This window comes from Eretmochelys imbricata, chromosome 27 (genome assembly GCF_965152235.1).
Source record: "Eretmochelys imbricata isolate rEreImb1 chromosome 27, rEreImb1.hap1, whole genome shotgun sequence".
NCBI lineage: Eukaryota > Metazoa > Chordata > Testudines > Cheloniidae > Eretmochelys > Eretmochelys imbricata.
The window spans coordinates 1,773,351-1,792,450 of NC_135598.1; the positions used below are offsets into that span (position 1 = coordinate 1,773,351).

General features: G+C 53.3%; 1 protein-coding gene across 1 annotated transcript; it reads right to left on the bottom strand.

Moving 5' to 3' along the window:
• Window positions 1–731: 731 nt before the first annotated feature.
• Window positions 732–18,640, bottom strand: LOC144257825 (myosin light chain kinase, smooth muscle-like). Its single transcript, XM_077805995.1, has 11 exons — window positions 18,625–18,640; window positions 16,013–16,109; window positions 14,717–14,920; window positions 13,797–14,014; window positions 12,277–12,400; window positions 12,046–12,198; window positions 7,826–7,946; window positions 7,447–7,512; window positions 3,040–3,055; window positions 1,505–1,645; window positions 732–991 (listed from the first exon to the last, which is right to left on the bottom strand). Exons 1-11 carry the CDS (start codon window positions 18,638–18,640, stop codon window positions 732–734), a joined length of 1,416 nt encoding a protein of 471 aa, XP_077662121.1.
• Window positions 18,641–19,100: the final 460 nt, after the last annotated feature.

Genomic DNA, 19,100 nt, shown 5'->3' on the forward strand with positions numbered 1-19,100 from the left:
GCTGCAGGGAGAGCGGGGGACGGAGTGATTCTTCTCTCCCGTCGCCCCTCACTCCTGCCTGAGACGCTCACAGCAGGGAGTTGCCCTGGCAGAGGCCTGTGAGCTGTTGCACCAGCAGCATCCCAGAGCCCAGCCAGCATCACCCCCCCAACCCCCGCCTGCTGGAGCTGTGGGGGTCCTGGGCTCCGGGTGTGGGCGGCAGGGGCCTGGAGCCCACCCTGGGACTCAGACTGCCAAAGGAGACAGAGCCCTCCTTAGGCAGGCAGCACCAGCCCCCCACCTGCTGCCTCCCCCGCTCCTGCTCCCCAGGGCACCGTGTGGGGCTGAGGGCGGGGACGGGGTGTCCTCCAGAGGCAGCTCAGCCCTGGGGGTGTCCACGCTGCAGCTGGGAGTTCCCAGCCTGGTAGAGAGGAAGTGGAAGCAGAGAGGCTGGTCTAGGCACTTCAGGCTCGATCCTGCCGTCCTCACAGGCCAGACTCCCTGCACACTGAAATGGATTGACTGGGGATTTGCCTGTTTGGGGACTGCAGGATTGGGCCCTTCTTGTCCACTCTGTGGCTGCCTGCCATGTCCTGGCCCAGTGGGAAGCAGAGCGCAGCAAGGTTCACTCCCGGAGCCCAGCAATGCAGTTAAAAGGAACAAGGGATGAGGGAAAGAGCCAGACTGGAAGCAGAGCACCTCCTGTAAGCCATGCCGCCAATGCCGGGCAGAGAGCCCATGGCCTGCTGCACTCACGGCTGGTCAGTTCCAGGGCCCTCCTCTGCATTTGGCGTCTGCGTGTTGCTGCCTCTCTGTACAGTCAGCCTGGCACTGCATTCTGTCTCCCCTAGGGCACTGGGGGCCCTGCACACGTAGTGCCCCGTGTCCTCCACCGAGAGCCTCGCAATGGCAAGGGAGCAGCTTCCATTCTCCTCCTCCTCTATGCGGAGCCGGGGAGATTCCTGGATAGGGGCATTGTTCCAGAGCCACGTCACCTCCGGGTGGGGAAAACCTGCCAGGGAAGAAGGCCACAGTGATGGGTCAAAGGTCCACCAGGCTACCCAGAATTTTGGGACATTTATTTGACCCTACTGGGTCTCCCAAGTTGGGTGTCACATCACAGCCTCTCAGGTCCCTAACCACCCTGCACCCAGTGCCGTACTGCTGTGTCCTCTACCAGGGACACACACATTCAGCAGCATGGCGCCTAACACCATACCAGGTGTTAGTCCAGTACAAGATAACCACCTAGTGCATCAATGCCCCCTTTCCTAGAGTACCAAGGTATCCCAAGAAAGTCTCATCCAAGCAGCAATGCTGCTTAGCTTGTGAGAGTTCAAAGCACACAGCTGTGCAGCCCCCATTCGTGCACAAGGCTCCCCCTGTTGCACAAGAGTGATTTAGGCCCTGCAGAGCCTGTCCCTGAGGGTGAGCACCCTGCCAGGGGACATGCTCCAAGGTCATTCCAAGGACTTCAGTCATTGAGGGGGTGGGAATAGCCTTGCAGGCTTTCATAGGAAGTTACCTTCAACGTGACACTGGAGGCAGGTACTGCTGCCTTCCGTTGCTACTTGGTCCTTCAGCGGCTCCAAGAAGCTGGGCCCCTGCTCCATCTGCTGTGGCAGGAAGGTGTAGATCTGATCCTCTTCCTGGCTGTGGCCCAGCTCTGGGGACGGGGGACGGTGGTGGGGGGAAGCGACATGTTAATAGGCGAAGATTCATATGCAGAGCAGATGGCCGCAAAAATCTGAGTCTATTGATTATAAAACTAGAACGATCCAAAATGAACGGATCAAAGAGTTCACGGACTGACAAACTGATAGGTCTAATGGGCAGAAGGGATCATGGTGATCAGCGCAATCTTATGGTGGCCTGTGTTATACAGGAGATCACACTAGCTGAATTAATCCCCGTTTGAACTAGAGCAAATCAACAAAACATCCAGTCTTGTTTAAAAATCTCCAGCGATGGAGAATCCGCCACGACCATGGGCAAGTTGTTCCAATGGTTAATTACCCTCACTGTTAATAATGTACATCTTATTTCCAGCCTGAATTTGGCCAGTTTCAACTTCCAGCCATTGGCTCTTGTCATAGCTTTGTCTGCTCGACTGAAGAGCCCGTTACCAAATATTTGTTCCCATGCAGGTACTTATAGGCTGCGATCAAGTCACCCCGTAACTCTTTGTTAAAACAGGTTGAGCTCCTTAAGTCTATCACTACAAGGCATGTTTTATCAATATCCTTCTTGAATTGTTGACACCAGAACTGGACACCGTATCAGCTCGACAAGCCAGTCAATTGATCAGTCAAATAATGTCAATTGACTGCCTATTATTTGACCATGGCCAAATATTACAGCAAGAATGCCCTGATGTAGGTAATGGCCTATCTTTTTTCATTGCATCATGGTGCTCTCTGTTGGCAAGTCTACTTAAAATGTCTTGACCACACACTTCAATACATGCTATTGCCCCTTTTTGGGAAAAAGCCGAACTAATTGAAAGTTGAGCATCTTGACTGGCTGGAATCTTCTAGAGCAGACACCCTAGGCCTATCTTTATTTGTATACCAGGCCATCAGTGTACATGGTGGTTTACAAAGCACATTAAATATGGAAAAAGACATGGTCCCTGCCTCGAAGAGTCTACAGTCTACCCTGACTAGACAAACACGTAGAACTCAACTCCCAAGGGAATGGGGGAGGGAGAAGAGGGGTCACAGTCACTAACCCTCCTCCCCCAACATAAAGAGAACAGATGCACAGCCATTAAGTAGCTTGAAGAGTCTGTTATAGCAGGGGGTTGGACTAGATGACCTCCTGAGGTCCCTTCCAACCCTGATATTCTATGATTCTAGTTGCTCTGGGTGTTTTATTTCTGTTTAATTTCATTCCTCTTTTGTAACTACAGCTGGTAATTATTTTCCTTTTTAAAGCTTCATTTCATTGTTTCACATTTTTCTGAGTTAAAAATCTTGGTTTTCGTAATCAGGTCCAAGTATCTGAGGGCAAGTCTGCATGACCGCACTACCCTGGCGCACCTGTGCCACTGTCGTGAACCTAGTGAAGACGCGCTCTCCCGTCGGCTGCTCCACCTCCGGGAGAGGCGGACGCTATGTGGGCAGGAGAGCGTCTCCCGCCAACATGTGGCCACCGCTTTAAGTCGATGTAACTTACGTTGCTCAGGGGGGTGTCGTTTTCACACCCCTGAGTGACGTAAGTTACATCGACTTAAGCAGCAGTGGAGACCAGCCCTAAGTCTCACCGATTGGAGGCCACAAATTCTTACTTTATTTTGTTACTGTTCTAATAATTAGCGCTTTAAAATATTTTACCATTTTTGAGACTATTTGACCAATTAGTCAAACATCTAACCCTAACATCTTCCAGCAGCGGTTGTACTAAATGCAATTGAACAGGGCATAGTCACCAAGCGGGTATATTTCTCCTGGGGTCCCACAGGGATTAGTTCTTGGCCATACACTATTTAATATTTGTATCAATGTCCTAGAAGATAAAATCCTCACCGATAAAGTTTGCAAGTCACACAAAGATTGGAGGAATGGTAAATAAGGAAGAGGACAGGTCACTGAGAGCGAGATCAACAACATGCATTTCATATAGCTACAGGCCACACTTACAGGACAGGGGACTGTATCCTGGGAAGGAGGGACTCTGAAAAGACTCAGAGGTCATAGTGAATAATCAGCTGAACATGGGCTCCCAGTGCGACGCTATGGCCAAAAGGGCAAATGCCATCCTGGGAAACATGAACAAGGTTATATTACCTTTGTATTTGGCACTGGTGTGATGCCACAGGTGTGTCCTGCTCTGGTGTCCCCAGTTCCAGAAGGATGTTGGTAAATTGGAGCGGGTTCAGAGAAGAACCATGAAAATGAATAAAGGATTAGAACACCTGCCTTACAGTGAGAGACTGGAGGAGCCCCATCTAGGACATGAGGGAGATTCGCACACCCAAGCCATTCTTTTTAGGTGAAAAATCTAAGGAACTGTCTCAGACTGAGGTGTAAACAGAGGAAATTTTGGAACAAACAGATAAATTAGACAGTAATAAGTCACCAGGCCCAGATGGTGTCACCCAAGGGTTCTGAAGGAACTCAGATGTGAAACTGCAGCACTAGTAACTGTTGTATGTGTCCTATTGCTTAACTCAGCCTCTGTACCAGATGACTAGAGGATAGCTAATGTGATGCCAATTTTTAACAAAGGCTCCAGAGGTGATCCTGGTAGTTACAGGATGGTAAGCCTGACTTCAGTACCAGGAAAATTGGCTGAAACTATACTAAAGAACAGAATTATCAGACAGGTGATGAACACGATATGTTGGGGAAGAGGCAATCATGCCTCACCAGTCTCTTAGAATTCTTTGAGGGGGTCAACAAGCACGTGGACCAGGGTGATCCAGTGGATATAGTATACTTGGACTTTCAGAAAGCCTTTGACAAAGTCTCTCACTGAAGACTTAAGCAGTCATGGGATAAGAAGGAAGATCTTCTCATGGATCAGTAATGGTTAAAAGATAGAAAACAAAGGGCAGGAATAGATTTCACAGTGGAGACAGATAAATAGCGGGGTCCCCTGCAGTGTTCCCTCTTATTTTTTACATCCTTGTGCGGAATGAATTTTGTTATGTGCACCAATATGGAGGTGATGGGTGGCGGGGGTGGGGCCAAGGGGTTTGGAGTGTGAGAGGGGGCTCAGGGCTGGGGCAGAGGGCTCTGGCTGGGAGTGAGGGCTCCACGCTGGGGCCAGGGATGAGGGGTTTGGGGTGCAGGCTGCCCTGGGGCTGCAGTGGGGAGAGAGGACTGCCCCCCAGCTCTCTCTTGCTGCAGCAGCCCGGGGCTGGGGGAGAGGTGTGTTTCCAGCCCAGGCCCTGTGGCTGCGCACCTGTGTGGCCCTTGATAGCCTGTTGTGTGGCCGCATGGCCACGCAGCTTAGAGGGATCTTAGGTCCCTTAGGGATCTGTACTGGGACCAGTGCTGTTCAACCTAGTCATAAATGATCTGGAAAAGGGGGTGAGGTGGCAACATTTGCAGATGATCCTAGACTGCTCAAAAAAGTTAAGTCCAAAGCAGATTGCGAAGCGTTACAAAAGGATCTCACTAAACTGGGTGACTGGGCAAGAAAATGGGAGATGAAATTTAATGTTGATAAATGCAAAGTAATGCACATTGGAAAACATAATCCCAACTCTACATATAAAATGATGGGGGCTAAATTAGCTGTTACCACTCAAAGAGATCTTGGAGTCTTTATGGAGAGCTCTCTGAAAACATCTGCTCAATGTGCAGCGGCAGTCAAACAAGCGAACAGGATGTTAAGAACCATTAGGAAAGGGACAGCTGAGAAGACAGAAAATATCATAATGCCACAATATACATTCATGGTCCTCCCATCTCAAAAGAGATATTAGAATTGGTAAAAAACAGAGAGGGCCACCAAAATGATTAGGGGCCATAAATAGCTTCCATATGAGGAGAGATTAATAAGACTAGGATTTTTCAGCTTGGAAAAGAGACGACTAAGCGGGGCGGAATATAATAGAGGTCTATAAAATCATGACTGTTGTGGAGAAATTAATGGGGAAGTGTTATTTACCCCTTCACAGAACACAAGAACCAGGGGTCACCAATGAAGTTAACAGGCAGCAGGTTTAAAAACAAACATAAGGAAATATTTCTTCACACAACGGACAGTCAGTCAACCTGGGGAACTCATTGGCAGGGGATTTTGTGAAGGCTAAAAGTATAACTGGGTTCAAAAAAGAACAAGATAAGTTCATGGAGGACAGGTCCATCAATGGCTATTAGCCAAGACAGTCAGGGATGCAACCCCATGCTCCGGGTGTCCCTAGGCCTCTGACTGCCAGATGCTGGGACTCGAGGACAGGGGATGGATCACTCAGTGAATTTCCCTATTCTGTTCATTCCCTCTAAAGCATCTGGCACTGATCACTATCAGAGACCAGATACCAGGCTAGATGGACCACGGGTCTGACCCAGTGTGGCCGTTCTTAAGTTCTTATTTACCTTATCAAAGAGAAGATTAAGGGGTGACTTGATGAGAGCATGCAGGTACCTACCTGAGGAGGAGATTTCTAATCGGAGAGGGCTCTTCAACCTAGCAGACAAAGTGCTAACAAGATCCAATGGCTGGAAGATGAAGCTGGACACACGCACAGCAGAAATAAGGCACGCATTGCTAACAGTGAAGGTAATTAACCCCTGAAACAACCGTACCGAGGGCTGTGATGGATTCTCCATCACTGCAAGTTTTTAATTAAGATTCGATACCTTTTCTGAAAGATCTGCAATGGCAACTAGTGGACTCTAAGCGGGAATCAATTCAAGGAAGTCCTATGCTGTGTCATGCAGGGGGGCTGACTAGATGATCACAGGGGTCCCTTCTGGTCTTAAAACAAAAAAACCTATGAATCCATGAAAACTCAGGCAAGATGGCAGTGAAGCCAATGGGTCAAGGAAAAATCATTTTGAACAACTAGCCAGCCCCACAACATCTCCTTCCCTTGAGGGCATCTGCCTTAGCTTGCCAAGATGGACCTCCGTCCTAGAGTTCTTCCATGCTGCTCAACAAACTAGATATCTAACAAGTGACAGATAGCCCAAATGCTGCTAAAATGCCTTCTCCCAGCTCTAGCTAGCAACAGACTGAGGGATGTCCATGCACTGAGGTTGGATTACTGTGGTTCTCTATGTACCAGGAGGAAATGCAGCCATGCAAGACCTCCAGCTGGTTCTGCAGACACCAGCTCACCAGTTAAGTGGCATATGTTTAACAAAGCCCATCACTCCAGGACTCATTGTCAACAGCCTGATCCTCCAAGCCTGCAGTAGATGGGCTTGGACTGCTCCAGAGACGACCTCTCTCCATGATGAGGCTCCACCAGGATGGTGATGTTCCCCAGGCACAACGGGATTGTTAACACAGCGGGCGTTGAGAGGACACATCATCCAGAGCTTTCCCACAATTAAATTAAACCCAGACTGGTCGGCCTGCCTGTGGCCAGAGAACCATGGGGGAACTAAGCCTCTTCTGTCTCTCAGCACCGAGCTGCCATTTCACAAGGGTGAATGTGGGAACAACGAAGCCAGGAGTGGAGCGGGAGTCAGCTGGGTGGGGAAATCGGGGGATCGCAGCGGGTGGGCTCTGAGGCAGAGGCTGGCATGGTGGGTGCGGGGGGACAGCCTGGGGGCTGGAGGAGATGGTGGGTGGGCAGGCGAGGCTGCTGGTCGCGTGGAGGTGGGAGCCGTGGTTGGGTGAGCTGGTAGATGTCACAGGGAGGGCAGGGCTAACTGAGTCAAAGGGCCCCGGGGCGCAGACAAGGAGCCTATTCCAGTTGGGTGTGTGTGTGTGTGGGGGGGTGATTAACACATTCTGACAGGCTGGGCCATTACCTCCCTTCTCCTGGGCACTGGGGGTGGTCACCGGGTCATCCAGCTTGTGGGCCAGCCGGGACATTCTCCGCAGGGCCAGCACGGCGTTGCCTGTTTTCTAGAGAGGAAAGAAGCGGTGAAGGTTCCTAGAGGAAAAATCCCAGCTGGCTGGGAACGAGCGACCACTCCCCTACCCCCTCAGGTCCCGAGCACAGGCTGGCCAGTGCCGAAGGGCAGGAGACCTCTCTGCCCCCAGGGGACAGCGGCATGGGCATCCCTGGCTCCACGGCAGAGGGGAGCTCTCTCCTGAAGCCCCTTTCCCAACCAGGCATTGCACGGCCCCCCGCAGAGCGCGGGCCACACCCTGTCCAGCAGGCAGAGTGCAGCCCCAACGCCAGCAGAGACGGCATCAAAACTGGCACCAGGCGCACCTGCCACTTCTGGCGGGCCAGGAATCGCCTCATCCTCTCCTTGGACAGAACCTTCCTGTCGCTCTGCTCAGTCTTCCGCAGCCAGGGGTGCGCGAGGGCCTGGTCGCTGGGCAGCCGGCAACTGGGGGCGACAGCATTGAGGAAGATGGGCAGTGATCTCCGCATTGGGCTCCAGGCTCTGTGGCCTGGCAGGAGGTCAAGTCAGTGGCAGCTCAGCCCTCACAGGCCCCATTGCCTGGGCTACAATCCTGGGAAGCAGGATGCTCTGGTCTTGGTGTGAGCTGCGGGGGCCAAAGAGCAAGGGGGTGGCAATGCCTCTTTGGCTCCTTCTCCCACAGGCATGCTGCCCTCCACAGAGGCTCCATGGGCACGGGGCCCTATGTGCCTTCTGGGATTTCCATTTATCCCAGTGTTGCCAACTCTTGATGTTCTGCAGTGACCACGGTACATGGCCATTGCAGAGCCCATTTGGAGATGCCAGGAGAAACTCTAGCCTCTCACAAAGCTCAGCCGTACCAGAAGCCAGCAGAGTTTGTCCCCTCCACTCGCTGCCCCACAAGGAGGGTGGGGAGGGGAGCAAAGAGCCCAGCAGCTCAGTAAGCCCCCGCACCACTGGGAGCAATGGGGACAGGATGGTGCCCTGCTGCTCTCTCTTGCCCCCAGCACCTGCCTGGATAGTGGGTGTCACGGAGAGTGGGGGAGTCCAGGCCCTGCCCCCCTGTTCCTGGGATTCACTGAGACTCTCAGCCAGCCGGTAAAACAGAAGGTTTATTGGACAACAGGAACACAGTCCAAAACAGAGCTTGTGGGCACACCCAGGACCCCTCAGTCAAGTCCTTCTGGGGGAGCAGGGAGCTTAGACCCCAGCCCTGGGGTTCCCTGCGTTCCTCCACCCAGCCCCAAACTGCAAACTAACACCCCCCCGCCCCCCAGCAGGCTCCCTTCTGCAGCCTGTCTTCACATTCCTAGGCAGAGGTGTTACCTCCCCCTCCCCCTCCTGGCTCAGGTGACAGGCTCTCAGGACTCCCACCCCCAGGGCACATTCCCAGGTCAACACTCCCCCCTCCCTGCTGCTTCGTTGTCACAGTGATAGAGCAGGGTGAGGAGCTCCTGGAGCTGCCCCCCAGGTCCTGGAAAGGGGGTGAAGAACAGGAGGAGCAGCAGAGGTGATGCTGGGGGATGGGGGGAGGAAAGAATAATTAAAAATTGAAGTGAATTATATTTAGCTATTGGGACAATTATGAGATTTTATTAAAAGCTAAAAAATTTATGGCAATTGCTAGATAATGCATATAGGTATTGTGACAAAGCTCTGTCCTTGTCTCCGTGGGTCCTGCGTTTCCTGGCGGATTTCACTGTGACCCTCCACATAGCCCTTCTCTCTAGAGGCCAGGGTCACAGCTTACTGAGCCATTTTCATCATAAGCCAGCAAAGGAGATGAGGAGAAGCTATCCTCCCTTGCACAGTCTCTGTTGTCTCCCAGTCTCAGTGATTAATCAGGGGCAAAGGGGGGAGCCTGGGCCCGCCCCCTACTCCAGGACCCTAATAGTATCAGTATCTGATTTTTTAGAAACAGGATGCGTATAATTCCCTGGGCCACTTCCCCACAGCAGCCCCCACTTCCTCAAGATCCACTTCACCCTGGTCTCCTTCCTTGTGCCTGATATGGTTTGTGTTTGCTCAGTCTCTCCAGCAGCACGACTTCCTGCTACAGCTCCTGACACGTGCACCCACCTGACTAACTGGGAGGCTTTTAACTAGTTTCAGCCAGCCCCTGATTGGCTTCGGGTGTCCCAATCAACCTAGCTGTCCTCCCTGCCTTTTGGAAAGATCTTAATTGGCCCCAAGTGTCTTAATTGACCTGGAACAGCTGCCATTTGCTTAACCTGGTAACAGGGATTTGTTTAGCCTGTGGCTAATATATCTATCTCCCACTACTTTACTATAGCCATCAGGCCTTGCCTCATCACAGAATGTAGGTGTTACCAAAAGTATACAAAGAGAAGAAGGGTTTAAAGTTATTTTTGAAATACTTTGATTCTGACTGAACTGATTATTTTAAAAACTAATATTTGGGGGGTTATAAATATAGTCACTGCACTGACATACAGAAAACTCAGAGGTGGTTGGGGTTGTAAAGATATTCTTGCATGGAGAGCTCTGGGCCACTCACATAAACCTTGATTGAAAAATACTAGGAGACTGTGATACGGATAGAGAGCACTTTGTAGTTTCTCGGGTGTTTGCAACATCCTTTCTGGGGAGTGTGCGTCTCTCAGTTATCAAAGCCTAAGTCTCACCAAGTTCACTCTAAGTCCAGCCTGCTCAAAACTGTGTTCCCACTATTCAAAGTTGGTTTGCAGGGCCTCCCAATCTTCTGCACATATCACTAAGTCATCAGCAAATAGCAAATTCCAAGGCTCCCTTCATATAGTCTCACTTATCACATCCAAGACAATGGCAAACAAAACAGGGCTCAGCGCTGAGCCCTGGTGCAGGCCAGCATTTTCTAGAAATTCTCTACAGTAGTCCCATTTGGTTTTGGCTGTGGTAGTCATGCCATTGCATGTAGCCTGGACAAGACAAACACATCCTTCCAGCACACTGCTCTGACACTAACTCAACCAAACTAATTCTCTCGGTACATGACTGTACACCTTCCCCAAGTCCACAAAGACCATCTCTTTTCTCTGAACTTCTCCATAAGGATTCGTAGACCATACAGAGCATCAGTGTACTCCTTCCCAGTGTAAATCCACACTGACCTTTCCAAATTTCAACTCTTCCACAGAGATGCTTTTCAATATTCTTCTCCCATATTTTCATAGCATATGACATCAGCTTCATTGGGCAATAATTGCACACAGTATAATATCTCCTCTATGTTTAAAACTGGGCACCGCAAAGATTTTATGCCATTCATCTGGCATTTTGTCTTTCTTAAGAATATAATTGAACAGACTTGTAAAATATGTTCTGCCTTCCCTTCCCCATGACTTCAGCGCATCCACCCTCATTTTCTCAAGTGCCTCTACAATCTCTTCCTCCTGCTTGCAGTCTATCACGCCCCGGTTTGGCTCACATGTTCTTAGTTCCTTCAGTTCTCCTCATTCATCACTCTTTCAAAACAGTCATTCCGGACTTCAGCGATTGATTCACCATTCATTTGCAATGTATCCCGCTCACTTTAACAGGAGAAAACTTGTTCACATTCCCCTTTGATTTCTCTCTTGCCTTAGAGAGTTAGTAGGTGGTCTTTTCTCCCTCATATCCTCCTAGTCAGTTACCCAGCTTGTCATTTGTAGCCATTAACAGCAGCATTACAATGATATTGAAATAAGTCTCGTCACTTAGGACTAACCCAAATAAAACAAAGACTTAACCATTTTGTATCAGCTCCATTCTAATTCTCCTTGAGCATATCTGAACCCTCCAGAATACAGCACATCTCCATCTGAGTCCGCACACACGCACGGGTAGAGGGGAGTTAAAGTCAAGACAGACTAAAACTCATGGCTTGATTATGTTTTTTAAATCATGATTGGTGGGGCCAGTCTCAGGATTTTTAAGGATCTGACTCATGGTCTTTGATGTCTCGAGGTTGCCAATGCTGTTATCAGGCACACATTCGCACAACCTGTGGAATTCTTTGCCAGCAGATGTTGTGAAGGCCAAGACTATAACAGGATTCAAAAAAGAACTAGACAAATTCATGGAGGATAGGTCCATCAGTGGCTATTAGCCAGGCTGGGCAGGGATGGTGTCCCTAGCCTCTGCTTGTCAGGAGCTGAGAATGGGCGACAGGGGATGGATTACTTGATGATTCCCTGTTCTGTTCATTCCCGCTGGGGCCACTGTCAGAAGACAGGGTACTGGGCTAGATGGACCATTGGTCTGACCCAGTATAGCTGTTCTTATGTTTTTATCCAGCGTCACCCATTCTCCCAGGCATTGGCAAACCCCCTGACTCACTACCTGGGCTCCAATCCCCACCCCCAGGGAGGCCTGTCTCCCCATGGAAGGTGTCCCTCCCAACCACCTACTCAGGGCTGGAGGAGGGGGTATGTGTGTTGGGAAGGGCCAACCTCACAGTCCGCAGCCACAGCTCTGCACCTGGTGCCGCTCCACCCCACCCCCTTGGAGTGCTCTTTCTGCCCCCCCCTTCCCGAACACTCTGGGTAGTACCGCTTCTCCCTCCCCGCAACATCAGCTGCTCTACCGGCTGTCTTTCTGCAGTAGCTCGCTGATGAAGTCCTTGGCCTCCTGGGAGATCTCCGAGAAGGTCTCCTCATCAAACTCCCACTGGGCAGCCGTGATGTTGTGCAGCGTCTCCATGTCACTGTTCCCCTGGAAGGGGGAGTCCCCACTCAGCCTGGGGAGCAAGAGAAGAGGCTGTTACTCGCTCAGCCGGGACCTCTGCCCCAAAGGCTGTTAACGGGCAGCAACGTACAGGATGTAGCAGATCACACCGATGCTCCACATGTCCGTGGTGAATCCCACTGGCTCAAAGGCGATCACTTCTGGGGCCATGAACTCCGGGGTGCCGTGCATCACCTTCACGGGGCTCTTTGGATCTGAAGGGGCAAGATAAGAGCAGTCCAGCATCCCCATCCCTGCAGACCATGCTTCCCCCAGCCACAGCAAGGGATCAGCACAGCCTCCCGTGTCCATGTCTCCGGGATCCCCCATTGCAATGTGCTGCCGCAGCGATTACCCCCACACGCAGGGTAGCAGCACCAAGAGCCCAGAACTGATACTAGAGCCCATTGTGCAAGGTGCTGCACAGTAGGAGACAGGCCCTGCCCAAAGAGTGACAGCCTGAATCCACAAAGGGCAGAAGGGGAAACAGAGGCACAGGGAGACTCGCCCAGGGTCACCTGGGATAGAGAGCTGGTCTACTCCAGCTCATACAGCTCTGAAGGGCCAGCCTGACACCAAAGTCAGGTGCATTGACTGACCGTGCCCGGGGAGCTGGTGTGCTGGGGAAGAAGGGACTGCAGACTAGCAGGGACTGTCCCTTGTCTCAGCCCAGCAGGAGCTGGGGAGCTGGTTTTGTGCTCTCCAGTGCCAAGGTGCATGGGCAGAACCCAGATATTTGCATCCCAGGTGGCATGTAACTGAAATGGAGCTGGAGCTGAATTTGCAATAAAGATGGGGAATCTACTTGGCAGGTTGACAGCACCTTGCTTCTGTGGGTCTCCAGTGCTCTGCAGTCAGTCAGAAACAAAGCCCCCCAACTCCCCTGCAAGGGCCACGTCACTACCCTCACGTTACAGACAGGGAGACAAAGCACAGAGGGGCTGTGACATGCCAGCAGTAGAGTTGGGAATAGACCCTGGTCCCCTGAGCACCAGCCCACTGCCCTGCCCAGTGTCTTAGCTCTACAAAAGCGGGCAGGAAATATTGCAGGAAAGTCCCTGTAGCTCCAAACGCCCCAACACCAGCCTTTCTGGGGGTTTCAGCTTCCAGCCAGAGCCAGGGAGGTGCATTGCAAAGACACAGCCACAGAAGCAAGCCGAGGCTCAATGCACCCTGAAGAGACCGGCGGATTGGGCGAGCCCTCGCCATAGCTGGGGGGGCAATCTGCCGGGACGCCGGGCACTGGCAGCTCCGACTGACTTCAGCTGCTCAGCGCCCCCAAGAGCCAGGCCCCAGGAGTGTTGAGGGGACTCCCCAGTGTGGAAAGTTTGGTTGCAGTTTTGGGCAAAGGGTCAGGCTGGTTATTTCCTGGGACCCCTCTGCCCACCCCTATTCCAGACACATGGGGAAGTCCCCACTTGCTGGCCCGGATTCAGCAAGGTGTGAAACACAAGCTCTGCTGAAGAGGGACGGACTCAGGAACATACTTCAGGTTAAGCACGTGCAGCAGCACTTTGCTGAATCGGGGCCTCTCCCCCTGTGGAGGCGGCGTTCACTCCGGGACAGGGAGATCCCAGGACAGGGCTCCCCAGCCGGGCCCCTCTGGCTCACCCAGTCTCCGTGCCAGGCCAAAGTCGATGATTTTGACCCAGTGGCTGCTTGTGCCGACACAGACGATGTTCTCGGGTTTGAGGTCCAGGTGGACGATGCTCTGGCGATGGACGTACTGGATCCCCTCCAGGATCTGCCTCATGTACTGAATGCTGGTGGGCTCCGTGTGCTCGAAGTCGTCATCCACAATCCTCTCAAAGAGCTCCCCGCCCGCGACGCTGCCGGGAGCAGAGGGGGAGTCTGTCCTAGGAATTCACTCCGAGGGACGGCTTTATCTTGTGCCCAAGGCAGTGCCGGCCCAGACCCCACTGCCCAGGGACTTGGCTCAGGCACTAAACTCAACTAACAAGTACACGGAGAAGCCGCTTGGACACAAGGAGCAGGGAGCAAAGACACCCAACCAAGTCAAATCTGGAAACCTGTGCAAACAGCCCTCCCCCACCCTGAACCCTCTCTTCCCGGTAGGGGATGGAGGCTGGAGCCCTGGGCACTGGCCCATCTGGAAATCCCATAGTTTGCAGTCCCTTCTTGATGGTAAAGTCTCCAGTGGGAAGAGGCCAGGGCAGGGGTTCTGTAGAGGCTAGATTCGCACCACCCACGCTGCAGCCGCCTGAACTCCTAATGCCAGAAAGCGGGGTGGGGGGCTCAGCAGACGCTGCCCACTTCAGGGCTCAGCCTCCCATTCAACTTCGATTGACCGTCTGCAAGCCCCCACGGGCACACGCACCAGAACACATGGAGCCCAGGGCAGCAGGGACGGAGCCTGCGGAGGTGGGCTGTCTGCTATCCCCTTCGAGGTGCAGCCTGAACACCTGTGCACAGAGCAGTCCCCTTCGCCCCCCACCCCCACGCCGTGTCCCTGGCAGCGAGCGAGACCCCCGCTCCCACCGCCCTGTACCTGCCCAGCACGCCCCACTCACTATTCCATCACCATCACCAGCTCCGCCCGGCTCTGGAAGGCCGCAAGGCACTGCACCAGCCTGGGGTGATGCAGCAGGTTCATCAGCTCCACCTCCCCGCAGGCTGCCTCCCGCTCCTTGGGCGTCCGCGTCCGGAAGTATTTCCCTGCCCGGATCTTCCCAGTGGCCTTCTCCTGCAGCTTGTAAACCATCCCGAACTTCCCACTGGGAGAGACGAGAAGGAGGGACTGTCTCCTGCTTCCCGCCCAGCAAGGCGGCTTGCACTTCCGTGCCTGGCCTGCTGGGGCAGCAGCTTGCAGTGGGAATGGGGAGCTCCAGGCCAGCTCCTAGGTGTATCCCAGCAGCACCCGGATTTGAACTAGACAGCTGGGGATCTCCAGAGAGAACTGGACAGAACAGACCATAGCTAGTAAAGCTGGCAGACAGCGACAATGAACGTCGATTGTCAGCTCTTTGGGGCAAGGACTGTCTTTTCGTTCAGTGTCTGTACAGCGCCTGGCACGCCAGGGGCCTGGGCCAGGACTGGATCTCCTAGGTGCTATGGCAGTGGTCCCCAAACTGTGGGATGCGCCCCCCCCCAGGGGCGAGTGGAGTAATATTCAGGGGGTGCAGCGGGGCCCGGGCCAGCCCCAATGGGGGGCAGGGAGGAAGTGTCACCCAGCTCTGCCTCCAGCCCAGCTCCAGTCCTGTGCCCAGCAGTGGCCCCGGTTGTATGCTGCATATGCCTAAGGACGGCCCTGTGGCCAATCACGACAAAGCAAGGAGATACAGGAAAACGGGGCCCGAGGCCAGGAGCTTCAGCTATCCCATCCGTTCATACAGCCAGAAAACCCTGGTCATTTACATCGACAGCTTCCTGTCCCCCAGCCAGCTCGGCCCATCACCGTGGCCTCTGAGCACCTGCATGGCTTTACAGATTAGCTGCATTAATACTCAGAGGTCTGGTTGTGCCGCATGCCACAGACACAGTGAGAACTGCCTCTGCCCAGAGAGTTTGTAATGTGAATGGCCAAGGGGTGGAAGGGAAAACAGCGAGGCAGAGAAGGGAAGCGACTTGCCTGCGGTCACCCAGCAGGTCAAGGACAGGACCGGGAAGAGAACCCAGGTCTCCTGTTGCCCAGCCCTGCAGCCTCTCCATTACACTCTGCCATAAACACACACAGAACCAGAACAGGGAGGGCCCCCTTCCCTGCCCTCCCCGAGACATTTCTGCTGCGCAAGCCAGAGCCACAGGGCATCTCTGGGGACAAGACTGTCCCAGCACTGCAGAGTCCGGTTGTTCCACCATCGACTTACGCCCCAAGTTTCTCGAGCTGGGTATAGAGGTCTGAAGCCTTCTCCATGGTGTTTATTGTAATGGTGTGGTATTCAAAAGCCTCCTTGGTTCTCCCACCTGCAGGGAGAGAGACAGGGCTGAGTGGTGACGAGCAGCTGAGTGACACATTAGCAAGGATCCCAGCCTGATACGAGGGAAGGGCAGACAGAAGACTCCTGTGTGTGTCTCTTTCTGTCCTCCGCTATCCTCTCTTGTCCTCGCTCTCTCTCAGCTTTTCTCCTGGTCCCGAGACCAGCTGCGCCTGGCAGCACCAGCAGGATGGGAGGAGACGGCCCATCCAGCTTTGTCCTGCTTGAGCAGGACTAATGCAGGAAAAGGGACCTGCAGATATTGTCTCAGACTGGGGAAGGGAGCCAGGGACCAGAGCAACAGCTGCCATGCTAGCCCAGAGCATCTGTCTCAGGCTGACCTGCTGCTTTGGACTCCGAAAACTTCTGTATTTCTCCCAACTTTTCTCTTCTCCCCCTTTGCCTTCCTGCTTTTGACAAGACAAAGTAACCACCAATCACAGAGATCCACTCGCAATTCAGTAGCAGAACTAGGCCTTTCCTTCCCAGGGCTGTCTGGAAGCATAAGAGGCTCTGTCCAATATCCTCTTTCTGGAGCAGGGTGTGACGAAGTGGAAATGTTCTGTTATATTTTTATGATTCCTAGGTGTGCCTCAGTTTCCCTCTGTACTTTGCTACCCAGTGGCAGTGAAAGGGTAAAAAGCTGCCCTTGGGCACAGCAGGAAACATGGGGGCGGGGTGTCAGGTGACTGCCTGGGTGGGATGAATGGGTCGTTAATGGCCTGGCTGAAATGGACCCATATCAGTGGAGGGTCCACAAAGATCATGGAAGCCCCACAACTGAGAAACTGACACTTATCCCGGGGAATCTCCGGCAGGTGGAGCACGGGAACTCAACAAGGGCGTGCAGGAGCTGGACAATGGACCGAAAGGTGTTGGGTGGCTGGAATCCCTGGGGGGGGGAGAGATAGCTCAGTGGTTTGAGCATTGGCCTGCTAAACCCAGGGCTGCAAGTTCAATCCTTGAGGGGGCCATTTGGGATCTGGGGCAAAATTGGGGTTTGGTCCTGCTTTGAGCAGGGGGTTGGACTAGATACCTCCTGAGGTCCCTTCCAACCCTGATATTCTATGATTCTAATACAGGTGGGCTCTTGGGAGAAACGTGGCAGGTCTCAGCTGGGACTGACAGAGAGAGACCCAGAGGGGTTCCCAGGCAGCTTGGCTGCGTGCAGCACCCGGACTCATCTTATCCTTTGCTGCTCTGTGCTGACCCCAGGACTTCCCAATGCTGCGTCCAGCTGACTGACAAACCCTGCTCTGTTCTGAAAAGGCTGCCAGGCCTCACTGCAAATACTTGCTGAGGGGCTTTGGTCCCTGAAGAGTGTAAACATCTGTGACCAGGAGGCTGTCTCACTTGCTGGGCAGAGGCTCAGCCTTGGAGGTGTGGCCTTAGGGAAGAGCGGGACCCCTTGGGTGACCGGCACACTGAAGGGGCTCCTCCAAAGGACGGTTTAAAGCTGGGGAGGAGCTCAGATCCTTCTGGATCTGGGACAGAGGAACTTGGTGGAGTTTGGATTAAATTGGTTTTGCAGAACCATTCGATTTCAACCTCAAATGCTTTAGGTTTTGTTCCTCTCTCTCTCCCCCTTCCCGCAACCTACCACATCTAGACCTGGGCAGGAAGTGTTTGGTGTGTTTGCCATGGGACTAAGCAGGCCAAGGTCTCTGTACTCAAACCAAAGCCCAACCCATGTTTAACTATTTGGTGTTGTGCAGTGGACGTGGTCATGTTAACACTTTTGACTCTCTGGGACCAATTATTCCATCCAAATGAACCCAACAGAGACTAGGTTGGGTTTGTGTTGGGCAGGGTCTAAATCCTGGGTCACGAGCACATGGAGGCTGGGACCATGTCTGTGCGGTCCGTACAGCTCCTAGCACAAACCGGGTCCCTAGGCACTGCGGCAACGTGAGAAACAGGGTGGGACGGAGCTGGAGTGGAGTGAGAGGATGAGGGTGACCATGGAGACAGGGGAGATCCAGGGACAGGAGGAGTTGGGGGCAGGGAGACAAGAAACCTTATCGGCGCCATGGGAGAGGGAGGGCAGGGAGCCAGCACTGCTCACTGGTAGTCACAGGCCCCGCACCCCCCACAATTTGGGGCAATTCTCTGTTAGTTCAGTAGGGCCCGAGATGTTTGGTTCCCACTGGCTCAGCATGGCCATGGCGTGCTCCATCGCGACAGCTCTGCCATTCTCATCACCCGCAGATTTGTTACGTTCAAACCAGAGTTGATTTAGTTCCACTCCTGTTACACTTTGCAAAATAAACTCTAAACGCTGGGCTCAGGTGCCCCTGGCTGGGCAGAGCCCCCCCGATCTGGGTCTGGCTTGGCCTGCCCATTGGGCAAATAGCTAACGACCTCCCCTTGTCAAAGGCGTCATAGCTGCTTGAAGGGTTTGTAAGTTCATTTCCCCAATGGCAGTCGTGGTGGCTGCCCCAGGCAGTGGCAGGGACAGGGTGGGAGGGACTGAAAGGTGTCAGCCCGCTCATTCAGCACCTTACCTTCTCCTTGGGACATCCTAACCACTCCTGGCTGGGGGCGCTGAGCCCGTAGGTGCTCGCGGCTCAGACCTGGCACTGGTTCTCCCCTCGGGACTCCAGACAGCTCTGCCCCTGCTAGGGGGCAAGTCCTGCTCAGCGTGTGCCACTCCTACGTCCTGACCCACTGGGCTTCCACCAGGTAGTCTGGACCGCGCTCCCTGTCGTAACACGGGCTGGCCCAGGGCAGGCTGAGCAACTGGACAGACAGTAAAAAGAAAAGGAGTACTTGTGGCACCTTAGAGACTAACCAATTTATTTGAGCATAAGTGGGGATGCAGAGGGCTTCCCGGCTGGTGGCTTGGACTGCCTGAAACCCACAGGGGAAGGAAGGAGGATGTTACTGGAACGGGACAGGAAGACTGGGCCCAAGCAGAACATGGAGGGATCCAGGCTCTGGTACCTCCCACTCATCCCCACCCAGGAGGCCAGGGTCCCAG

Coding starts and splice junctions, on each gene's coding strand:
- LOC144257825 (XM_077805995.1), bottom strand. Junction 7,513..7,825: donor TGGCCCGCCAGAAGTGGCAG/GTGCGCCTGGTG, acceptor TTTCCTCTCTAG/AAAACAGGCAACGCCGTGCT. Junction 992..1,504: donor CCTCCAGTGTCACGTTGAAG/GTAACTTCCTAT, acceptor CTTCCCTGGCAG/GTTTTCCCCACCCGGAGGTG.